We start from the raw sequence: 12446 nt of genomic DNA, 5'->3' as shown, positions 1-12446 counted from the left end.
GGTTAACTGGGCTTCATCTGAAGGAGGGAAGGGATGAACAGGTGAGTCAGGTAATTTTTAGGCTGATGAACTATCCTGTATAATGTAATGTTGGACACATGTCATCATCCATCTGTCAAAACCCATAGAATTAATTGTACAGTACAAAGAGTGAACTTTAACCTAAACTGCAGACTTTAGTTAATAATGTATCAGTATCAATTTTAACAAATGTGTGACACTAATGCAAAATGTTAATAATAGGGGAAACTATGTGTGTCAAGTACAGGGGTAATATATGGGAATTCCATGTGCTCTTACTTTTAATAAATGCTTGGGAGAGAAGTGAATGTTAGATGTTTAAGTCAAGCATGACAAAACAGACCTTTTACAGGGTATAACAAAAAAAACTTAAAGGTTGAAAAGGTAGGGGGAAAATCCCTATAGTGAATATCATGATTGGTGATTAAAAAGTGACAGCTTTCTCTCTGAAATAACAATGAGAAAAAGCTGTCTTTCATTACCATTAGTACACTAGAGAAGATCATAGCCACTTCAATAAGGCAAGAAAAAGAAATTAAAAGTATTGTAAAGGAAGAAAAATCAAATGAATTGTTTCTCTATGTAGAAAATCATTAGAATTGGGGCATCTGGGTGGCTCAGTTGGTTAATTGTCTGCCTTTGGCTCAAGTCATGATCCTAGGGTCCTGAGATCAAGCCTCATGTTGGGCTCCCTGCTCAGTGGAGAGCCTGATTCTCACTCTCCCTCTGTTCCTCCCCCTTGTTTATGCTTGTGCTCTCTTCCTTGCTCTCTCTCTCTCTCTCTCTCAAATAAAGTACTAAAAAAAAAAAAAAAGAAAATCTTTAGGATTTAGTAATGAATTTGGAAAGGCTACTGGATATAAGCTAAATATGTGGAAATTAACTATGTATATTAACAATTAGAAAAAGATATTGAAGGGGTACCTGGCTGATTCAGTTGGTAGAGCATGTGACTCTTAATCTTGGGGTCATGAGCTCAAGCCCCACTTTGGGCATAAAGATTACTTAAAAAAAAAACAAAACAGAAAATGACATTTAAAAATTCCTTTTTAATAGTAACACTTTCAATAACTGTGGGTGGTGGAATCTAAAGATGAGAAGAGTAGCTATATGGAAAACTGCAAAAATTACTATGAGAAATTAAAGACATCCTAAGTAAATAATGGAATATATCATGTTTCTGGATTGGAAGACTATATTGTGAAGATTTCAATTCTCCCCGAAGTTTCTATAAATGCAGTGTAATCTCAGTAAAAATTTCATAAAGTTCTTGTGAAAATTGACATGCTGATTCTAAAATGTAAGTGGAAATTCTAAGAACCAAGAATAGCCAAGGTAATCTTGAAGAAGAACAAAATTGAAGGACTTACATTACCAGACATCAAGACTTAATAAAGCTTCATAATTAAAACAGCCTCATGGCATAAAGGTAGAAAACAGACCAGTAGACTAGAATACAAAGTCTAGAAGCACATCCACTCCGGTATACCCCTGTATATATTTCTTTATAACCAATTTGTACACTGCAGTGCTTTCCTAATGAAGGGTGAAGTTATCACATTTGAGGTAGGAAGCAATTTCCAAGAAAAGAAAGAAAAAAAAAAATAAAGATGCTTTGGAAAGGCCAGAACTCAATTTCCCAGGACTCTAACTCTTCTAGTTATCTCTGTTTCTATTGTCAGTATCCCACACTCTGTCATTTAAGGCATTTATTTTATCCACTGAAACATGATTCAGGAATTTGGCTTAGGATGCAGTTTGGCACTTTGGAGTTCTATCATGCCTATTTAACTTGTGCAAATACAACTACATATATTCATGGGGTGATAGGAAGAGGGAAAATAATGTAAACACCAAAGGCAATCTACTTTTTCATTCAGTAACCATAAAATTTGGTAGTAACCATGAGATGAAAAATGTAAACTTGTGTTCCAGCTGTTGGTTCTCATGTGTATCTGGATGTGTGAGCATTTTGCTTCAGTTAGTGTGATCCTTGCATTCAAAGATAGGTGATTTCCATACGGCATGCTCACTAAGCACAATTACTTCATCTGCTCTTCAGTTGAAGAAATAGCATTTAGTCCAATCCTGAGGGAAGAACATCTGTGTTAAACTTTCTGAGGCTGTATATGATAGTAGTCATAGGCTTGGGCTCTCAAGCCAGCCTATGTGGGTTCAAATCCCAGCTCTTCCTATCTGTGTGGACTGGGCAGGTTACTTAATCTTTCTGTGCTCCATGTCATTCTCCAAAAAACAGAGATAATATTAGCATCTTATAACAGTGTTGAGATAATTAAATGACTAACAAACTGTGGCTAGCACATAGTAAATACATAATCAAAGTTAGCTATTTTTATCAATATCAGTGCAATTGTTCTAAGAGGTGATAGAATGTGGTCTCCAAGGTAGTACAGTCTTAAGAGATTCTCAAGGAAAACTTATCTAACTCATTTTTCACCTAGGTTTGTAGGTTTAGAACCCAACCCTGGCATGAAATACTCTACCATATGCATTTCTCTATCTGGTCCTTGGTCTTCTGGAGAGCTAGTGATGAGTTGTGGCTCATTGTGAAATGGTCATATGGTATAGAACATGGATGTTAAGGAAGAAAGGCCTATGGGTGGGCAAGAAGTATTTCCATAGAGGCAACGTAGGTGTTTGCAGACACCCTGAAATATGTTTAGCATATACTTTAGTGCATATTTTCAGCCACCAGCATTTTCCTATATACAAAGTTCCACTGAGTCTTTTAAGATCAATGCAGCCCTTATGCTTCCATCATTTGCTTTTCACAAGAAAATTATTGGAGCCTATATTGTAGAGTAGTATCTGTAGCATCACTAGTCTTGTGGTGCTACTTGTGTATACATTATTGTAGGTTACAATGCTCTGGTGTTTTATGGATCTGTTATCCTTCCCTAAGCCCATGGATTTTTTAACTCACCACTGATTGTTACCTTTGAAGTACTTTGAAGAACTTTATAGGTAGCTGTTTGCTATCTTACCTTCTCCCCCTTCTACACACAGACACAAACTCTCATTTATCTCCCAGGACTATATGGATTCAGATCCTATATTGTTCCTCACCTTATCCTCACTCACCTTTTTTCTCACAGAAAAGCTGTTCTTTATTTGCAGCTATTGCTACACAGCACTGAGACACATGGCAGCTATTTGCCACTGTGCTATCATCAGCAACTCATCTCCACTGCCAGTGTTGGGACCTCACTCAGACCCATGCTGACAGCTACTGCTTCCTCTAGGAGCACTGCTGATGTCAACTAGGTTTTTGTTTACTTCTCTGCTTTTCTTTTTCCCCATCTTTCCCATCTTCTGTGGTTCTTGGCTTCAATTCAATTATAACTGGTCACTATAGAACTTACCAATGAATGGGCTCCATCTTTCTGCCCTGTGAACAAATACATCAAAACCAAATGGGTTTTATCATTGAGTCCTTCTTGGCTGTGTTAAAGGAGGCTCAGGCATCTGAGCCTGTTTGGTACATCTACTACCAGAAGAGGGGGTTTGTACTGTGTGTTAGGGACATGAGAATTAGAAGGATTTAGCTTTCCTGAGGCTTAGTGTGTAGGAGATTAGACAGTTGGTTTTTGAATAGGACAAGTTACGATCTGCTATCTCATGTCCAGGTCTTAGAACAAGGGACTTAAAAGTTTAATGGATTTTGTTTTAAGGGGATTTTTGTAGTGTGTCTAAAACAGCTTTGGAACATGTGAATATTTAATATTTCACAGTAGTGATGTAAAAATTATAATGAGCTTGTGTATTGCAAACTGAAGAATCTTGAAAAAACTTGTGATATATGCAGATGGCATATTAGATTTTATCTTTCAAGTTTGTAAATATCCTAAAATGTTAATATCATCTCATTTTTTTGTTTTTCCCCTTTCTTCCTAGAATATTTTCCTTCTTGGATATAGTAACTTTGTGCCGATGTGCACAGATTTCCAAGGTAGAGTATTAACCAGATTTTTGTCAATCAATATTGAGTTTTATTATAATGAGAATGAGTTTTAGTTCAAACAGGCAGTTACCTTTATTTTTTTAATTTAATTTTTTTAAGAGAGTGTGCACACATGCTTATGCATAAATGGGGGAGGGGCAGCAGGACACAAGGAGAAGAGAGAGAATTTTAAGTAGACTCCATGTCTAGTGCAGAGCCAGCGCAGGGCTCAATCCCATGACCCCAAGATCATAATCTGAGCCAAAATCAAGAGTTGGATGCTTAACCGACTGAGCCACTGAAGTGCCACAAGCAGTGAACTTTAAATAACATCTTTTATATTTAACCTAACATGGAGTTACTATAATTCTATATTTGATAGTCCACTTAATGTATATCAAGACTAAAATTTGGGAAATACAAAGGTTGAATCACGATTTCCATTAACAGTCTAACTTAGTGTATCCGTTTCACCCCCACCTCTCCTCCTGTACCTCCCCACTCCAGGCCTGGAACATCTTAGCCCTGGATGGAAGCAACTGGCAAAGAATAGACCTTTTTAACTTTCAAACAGATGTAGAGGTAAGTTAGCTTTATTTTAGACAAAAGACTTTTTTAAAAAGATCAGTAAAATGGTCACTCTTTCTTGCCTTTTTCTTTTGCTGCATTTAGATTTAATATGAAGGTGTCAAGGTGTAATAGAGAAGAAAAAAACCTGGAAGGTATCTGTGTACATCAAGACCAAAAATCTGCTTGTATTTTGCTTTGGCTCCATATCAGTGACAGACTACTTTTCCTCCTTCTTCATGTTTATAACCTTAGTATTACTGCTCAGCTTTTTATTGCCCCATACCTGCATCATTAGGTATGTTCAGTGCTTAAATCTTAGGAGACTCCTGACAAATATTTATTGATCTGAAAGATCCACTGAGAATTCTAATTCAGCATCAAGAATAGAGAAATGGCAGAAGCGTGGTCCAGGAGTAAAGCTGAAGATTTGAGATATCACTCCAGCTCAACCACCTAAGCCATATAATCTCTCAGTGCTTCAGTTTTATTGTCTATAAAATAAAGAAGCAAAATAATCCTTAAAGCCTTTTATAATTCCAGGATTCTCATGTATTTATCTGGGAATATGTGAATATCTCCATGTAAGAGTGGTAGGCCTGACCAAGTGAGAAAAGTTTATTTTAAGACAACTTGTAGATTAAATACCAATTTATAACCAAAAAGAAAGAAGGAAGTAATCTTCATTGTACTTAATAATTATCTAGATACTGTTTTAGGGGTGTGGAGGTTCTGAAGTGTATCAACCCAATATTAGGAAAACCTTACTCATTTCTAATTTAGCCAACTCAGTTACAGTCATGGAGCTGTATTTTAATTCAGTTTCTCACATAGCATTTTCATCATGTGTTTTTGCCAAAATGTATGTTTTGTGTCTTTTTTTAATGGATCAAGAAATCATCATGCTTAACACTGAGATGAGCCCGAACAGTTCCCTGCAAGTTACTTCACCTGGTGTTACCTAGGAGAACTAAGGGTCCATTGTGGAGGCCCTTCCGTCCTTCTATGGGTTACTAGCTGGAGAGTCTCTGATCCGTCTCACGGCAGTGGAGCAGAGCAGCTGCAGCAGTGGGGTTGAGCACGAGTTTTCACTCTGGGACTCCTCCTGTACTGTGGTGCTCTGAGTTTGGAAGAGTCACCCCCAGCCTGGGAAGATACTCTCAGTTCCTGTTTTGGACTGTAGTCCCTGGATTAGGAGTCTTTTGATGTTCTATCCAGGCTTACTAGCAGTGATTGCAACAAGGTCCTACCGAAACATGCTGATGTGTGACTCCTCTTCATAGAGCTTTGCTCATTGTGTTTACTTAGTGATTTTGACAAGCACATTAAATTCCAAAAGTTGTAGTCATTTCTGCTCACCAAAGGAGAGTCATTGTTTTTTAAAATTTTTGCAAATTATCTTTTATTTTTTGTGGTTCTTACTGTCCCCTCAGTTTTCTTTCATGATTTTTCCAAACTGTACAACTTTTTGGAAGGCATATTGGAAACTTTCCAATTCAGATTTTAAAGAATACTAGTTCAAGTAAACAGCACAACCTTGTACAGAATCTCAGCTGACAGCGGACAGTGTAGAAATACTTAAGAGCACTTCCACTAAAGGAGACACTAGTGTACAGGTCACCAGTTGTGTAAAGAATTACATGTGAGAACTTAAAATAGCTGGCACCATGTTAGTCTAGTCTAGTCTAAGACTAGTTAGTTGCCCTTTTGGGCTGACTACTTGAATCCAGATTGGATTATGAACCAAGTGTTGGAACCCCTATATTCTCTAAATAGGACCCATTGGATATTCACCTATGGAATAATTTGAGCATCTCAGATTATTTCTTCAGGATGAAAATGATGATTTATGGATATGTTGAGAGAAGAAAGAATATACCAAGGTTCAGGACTAATATACTAACAGTATTTACTCTGTGCCTCGCACTGTTTAAGCAAGTTACATATAATCAATTAATCTTCTCAAAAACACCATATTGAAGAAACTGAGGCATAAAAAATTTTAATAGCTTACCCAAGGTCATTCATCTAATAAGAAGAGACAGTTGGTACCCTGAATAAAATGGGTTATGTGACTGTTTCAGAGAAAAGGTAGAATAAAGCATCCAGATGACAAGTGTGCATCATGAGAATGATTTTCCTTGAGAATGATTCTTTCCTTGAGAATGATTCTTCCCAGGGTGTTATTTCTGTGATATTTAAGCATTTACCAGGCCTTTAAAAGTTGGACGTTTTTTGTGTCTTCATGGTTACTAAAGATCCCACCCAGCCAAAAATTAGAAATAACCAAGTAACATGTTAATCTAAAAGTTATAACTCCAAAAGTCCCTCCATTTAGGCCTTATTTTTTTTCTAAAGCCTTTATTTCCAAATCCCCATCTACAACATATTATCTAAATGGATAATTGACTTAAACTTTGCATTTGGAGACGGTTTGCCCATTTTTCCTCTTAGCTGGAAACAGTGGAGCAGAAAATACTGAATGTAATTTTTTTTTAAATCTCAGTACAAAAACTTTTACTCCAAAGAAAGAATAGAAAGCTTATATAAATGTGACTGACTTGAAATGGAGAAAAATATGTTGTGTCCTCCATTTGTAGACATTGCTGTGGAGACCTTTGTGTTGTTTTATTCTGTACTTAAATATTTATCTTGGACTTGCAAGTCATAGTCTTTTTTTCTCCCTAATGACAAAAATGTCTTAACTTAGTAATACTCAAGAAAGCACAAATAAAGCTGCTAGCAATATCAGAGTTTAGATTTTCATCTTAAGATGTTGGCCAGGTAATGATACGTGTGAGCCCTGTTCCTGTGATCCTGTGGTTTGATGTGTCCTACTGTATTTTTAGTGCTCACAGTTCAGTGCCAAGATTGCTGTTTTATAAAGTGGGGATAATAGTGTTTTTTTAAAGACCAGCATGGCCCTTTTTCATATTTCCTCCCTTGTGGAGATAGTAGTTGTGCAGCCTTTTGAATCAAATAAACCTGTTAAAACCTTAACTCTACTACTTACTAAGTGTAACCTTGGCAATTTAATCATTTAATTTCTTTATTTGCAAAATGAAGGTATGGATCCAGTCTGTATTAGTCAGGATTCTCCAGAGAAACAATAGGGCATGTATATATACAAATACGTAGATTAATTATAAGGAATTGGGTCATGTGATTGTGGAGGCCAAGAAGTCCCAAGATATGCATTCAGGAAGCTGGAGACCCAGGAGAGCTGATGTGTAGCTCCAGTCTGACCTGTGAACCAGCCAGTGGGGTAAATTCCAATCTGAAAGTTAATAGGTTCCAGACCTAAGAAGAGCTGATGTTTCGGTCCCAGTCCAGAGACCAGAAAAGACCATTGTCTCAGCTCAAGCAGTCAAGTAGGGGGGAGTTCCCTCTTACTCAACCTTTTTTACTCTATTAAGTCTTTAATTGATTGGATGAGTCCCACCCACACTAGGGAGGCCTCTCTACTGATTCAAATGCTAATCTTATCCAGAAATACTCTCACAGATTCAAAAGTTTGTGAACCCTGTGGCCCAGTCAAATTGACACATAAGATTAATGATCAAAAGTTCATGTCAATTTAGCACCCATACATATTTAATCTCCAAATAAAGACAATAACAAGATCACAATTCGACCTAATGTGATACAAGTATCCAGTGTACAACCACACACACAAAAAGAAGAGCTAAAGTCTTTGATGTTCAGAAGGTGTTAAAAATCGTGCCTGAAAAAGTGAAAGTACTTAATTAATGTTCATTTTTTTCCTTTAATGTATTTGCCAGTATCCAGCCTACGTTCCTATTTCAAAGCAAATGTGTTTAAGTAGGGGATTGCTAAGGAGGTTGAGGAGGAGCGTTTATGATACATTTTCAAACTTTTAGAGTGGTAATGTTAAGCTAAAAGGGAATTTCTTTTCTTTCTTTCTTTTTTTGAGTAATATCGTTTTAGATTGCTGCTCAACAGCCAGCGTTCCCACAGCTGACCTCAGAAAACCTTGTAATTGGTGAAGTAGCTCTGAGTTCTGGGTAGAAAAGGCCTAGCTCCAGGATTGAAACTTCCAAATTATAGTGCACTAGAGTTTTTTTAATACCTAATGCCTAAATTGAAAACATTTTTCGGTGCTTGCAGCTCTTTTATATAGTAGGAACAGAGTGGGATATTGGAAGAATGTTCCAAAATAGCTTCTTTTAACCTGGAAAAATATATTCAATTTCTAAATTTCAGGTTAGTATGCTGTTAGATAAGCAGCATGGAAAATAAGATTTTTTCCTAACTTTTTTTACTTAAGGGTCGAGTGGTGGAAAATATCTCAAAGCGATGTGGTGGATTCCTGAGGAAGCTCAGCTTGCGAGGCTGCATTGGTGTTGGAGATTCCTCCTTGAAGTAAGTTGAATCCACAGTGACTCACTTTGTCATAGCAGCTTTGTAGCTGACTTGACATCAGCAAAAATAAACCAAGATATTATGTGCTTTTCTTCTGTTAAATTCTCTCTATTGTAATTTACATAGAGAAGTGACAGAACCATGACTTGGGAGTCAGTAGGCCTGGGTTAGGGATACAACTTTAGGACAAATTATTTCACCTCTCCCAAGTGTCAGCTCTCTTCTACAAAGTGAAGGCAGCTATAGTTCCTGCATGAAACAACACATATGAAGTGCCTGGTGCATAATAATGGTTTACTCCTCTGTTTCCTTCTCCACTTTCTGATCTTCCTAGTTTCATTCTCATAAGAGTGACTGTCTTGGGGATCCCTGGGTGGCACAGCGGTTTGGCGCCTGCCTTTGGCCCAGGGCACAATCCTGGAGACCCGGGATCGAATCCCACGTCGGGCTCCCGGTGCATGGAGCCTGCTTCTCCCTCTGCCTGTGTCTCTGCCTCTCTCTCTGTCTCTCTGTGTGACTATCATAAATAAATAATAATTTAAAAAAAAATTTTTTTTTAAAAAAAGAGTGTTTTTTTATATATTATATGACTTAACAAAATAATTCTTCCAAAAACTTCCTTAGCACACCTGGAATTTTGCTTACTCATACTGGTATGAAATTATCCACTTGTATCCTATCCAAACAAATGCTTGCCCACCTCTTACTGGATAGCCATTATTTATTGGAAATGTTATCAATACACTGCTAAGGATATGTGCTTTTCTAGAGACAAGACATAATTAAAACCTTTATATTCTCATCCTTGTGGCCTCTACTATTTCTTGAGGTTGTCTAAATTAGAACACACAGTGCCCCCCTAGAACCCTGGGACAGACTTTGTCTCCTGCAGACCTAAGCATCACCACTGTGTATATCAATTGCAACTGCCAGTAGAAATGTGCAATACATAGTGATTACAGATAGTGGAATTTGTAAGTGAAACATCTGCTATACCATTGCCAAGAAAATTGATTCATAACATATTTTAAGGATCAAAACACTCCTTATAAATGTTATGGAACAAAGTTTTTTTTTTTTTTAATCAAGAAATTCAGATCATCAGACTAAATTTTATGCTACTTCAAAAGCTTTGTAAACTGATGGAATAGATTGATTCTATTTTAATAAAAAAGCTTAAATGATCCTAAGATAACTTATAAAAGAGAACATAAGTTTAATAGTGGTTCCATTAAAAAAATAGTGGTTCCATTAAAAACTAAAAAACTAAAATAAATGTGAAGATATGGATTGTCAATGAGGAATATCAAAGAAATATATTCTTATCTTGGCAATTAGAATAAAGCCATATGTACTAGCAAAACTATCCTGAGGCTAAGAATGTTAGTGGTTTACTGTAATTTTTATTGTAGAAATCTACGTTAATATCTTACACACTTTTTTTAGAGAGAGAATGCATGCATGTGAGAAAGCAGGGGAGGAGCGGAGAGGAGGGAGAGAAAGAGAGAATCTTCAGCAGCCTCCACCCTCAGCAGTTTGGAGTCTGATGTGGGGCTCAGTCTCAGAACCCTGAGATCATGACCTGAGACATACACTACAGAACATACAATCAGAAGACATACACTAAACGACTGAGCCACCCAGGTGCCTCATTATCTTATACGTTTTTAATATGTGAGATCAGATTACTGTGAGAAATAATGATAAGCATAATTCTAGTATATGACTCAGAAGGAATTTTGTTATCCTTCCAGTTGTTTATTGTAATCACCTAAAGCCAGCCTCTACTCTGCCCCACTTGTATATTGTTGTTTTGGTTAGAGGGAGGCTATTCATTTGCAAATATTTATTGAGCCCTACTACACCAGGTACTGATCTAGGGAATGGAGATACAGTAGTAATCAAAATAGATTAAAATCCCAGTACTAGGGGCACCTGGGTGGTGCAGTGGTTGAGCGGCTGCCTTTGGCTCAGGTCGTGATCCCAGGGCCCTGAGATCGAGTTCCTCATCAGGTTCTCTGCAGGGAGCCTACTTCTCCCTCCGCCTATGTCTCTGCCTCTCTTTGTGTGTCTCTCATGAATAAAGAAATAAAATCTTTTTTAAAAATTATTTATTTATTTATGATAGTCACACAGAGAGAGAGAGAGAGAGAGAGGCAGAGACATAGGCAGAGGGAGAAGCAGGCTCCATGCACCGGGAGCCCGATGTGGGATTCGATCCTGGGTGTCCAGGATCGCGCCCTGGGCCAAAGGCAGGTGCTAAACCGCTGCGCCACCCAGGGATCCCCAAGAAATAAAATCTTAAAAAAAAAAAATCCCAGTACTAATGGATCTTACATGTGTATTCTCTGTAACTCTTGCTGTATCATTATATATGAAGTCCTATGGATTGTTAACAGCTTTATTGAGATCTAATTGAGATACAATAAACTATGCATTTAAAGTGTACAGTCTGATAAGATAATGAACTTAGACCTGTAAAAGCTTCCTCATGTGCCTTTATAACCCCTTCTTCCTACCCTGTCCCTGCCGCATTGCTAGGCAACCATTGATCTCGTTCTGTCATTATTGGTTAATTTAAATTTTTAAAAACCTATATATAATTATACACACACACACACACAAACACACACTGTACTCCTTTTTGCCTGGCCTCTTTCACTTGTATAATTGTTTTGAGATCCATCCATGTTGTTGTGTGTATCAATAGTTCATTCTTTTTTTTTTCTTAAGATTTTATTTATGCATGAGAGACAGACAGAGAGAGAGAGAGAGAGAGGCAGAGCGAGAAGCAGGTTCCATGCCAGAGCCCGATGTGGGACTCGATCTCAGGACTCCGGGACCATGACCTGAACCAAAGGCAGACGGACGCTCAACCACTGAGCTACTGAGGCGTCCCCTAGTTCATTCTTTTTTATTGCTGAATCCATTTTATGGTTATACTACAAAATTATTCATTTCTCCTTTGGATTCTTGCCAGTTTGCAGCCACTAAATATAAAAGTGCTATGAACATTTGTGTACAAGATTTTGTATGTCATACGTTTTCATTTCTCTTGGGCAAATACCTAGGAGTGGAATGGCTAGGTGTGTGTTTAATTTTTTAAATTTTTCAAGCTTTTACCCAAAAGGATTATATCACTATATATTCCCACCAGAAGTTTATGGTACTTCTAGTTCTTCCACATCCTTGTCAACACTTGGTAGGTCAGTCTTTTTTATTTTAGCTTTTCTAATAGATACGTGCAGTAGTATCTCATTGGGGTTTTAATTTGTGTTTCTAATGATTAATGCTGTTGAGTATCTTTTTATGTACTTTTGCTATCCACATATTTTCTTTGCTGAAATGTCTGTTCAATTGTGGGGGAGTTGCCTGTTTTTTTATTAGATTGGTTTTTATCTTACCATTGAATTTTGAGAGTGAGATTCTGCATACAGGTCCTTGATCAGACTTATGTTTTGTAAATGTTTTCTTGCAGTCTGTGGCTCATCCTTTTATTCTCTTAACTGTCTTT

General features: G+C 37.3%; 1 protein-coding gene across 6 annotated transcripts in view; it reads left to right on the top strand.

Annotated features, from left to right (window-relative positions):
* The window catches only part of FBXL2 (F-box and leucine rich repeat protein 2), a 107548-nt gene that overhangs the window by 63020 nt on the left and 32082 nt on the right, over window positions 1-12446 (top strand). For all 6 annotated transcript variants that reach the window (XM_072726348.1, XM_026016390.2, XM_026016391.2 and 3 more), the window contains 3 exons: window positions 3937-3991; window positions 4490-4564; window positions 8838-8932. Coding sequence is in view for 3 of the 6 variants with exons in the window: in XM_026016390.2 (XP_025872175.1) it covers window positions 3937-3991; window positions 4490-4564; window positions 8838-8932 (225 nt within the window). In the remaining 3 variants the exon portion in view is untranslated. The remainder of the gene's footprint in view (window positions 1-3936; window positions 3992-4489; window positions 4565-8837; window positions 8933-12446) is intronic.

This window comes from Vulpes vulpes, chromosome 11 (assembly GCF_048418805.1).
Source record: "Vulpes vulpes isolate BD-2025 chromosome 11, VulVul3, whole genome shotgun sequence".
In the NCBI taxonomy this organism is placed as follows: Eukaryota; Metazoa; Chordata; class Mammalia; order Carnivora; family Canidae; genus Vulpes; species Vulpes vulpes.
Note: the sequence above shows the minus strand (reverse complement) of the source record. Positions and strands in the feature narration are given on the sequence as shown.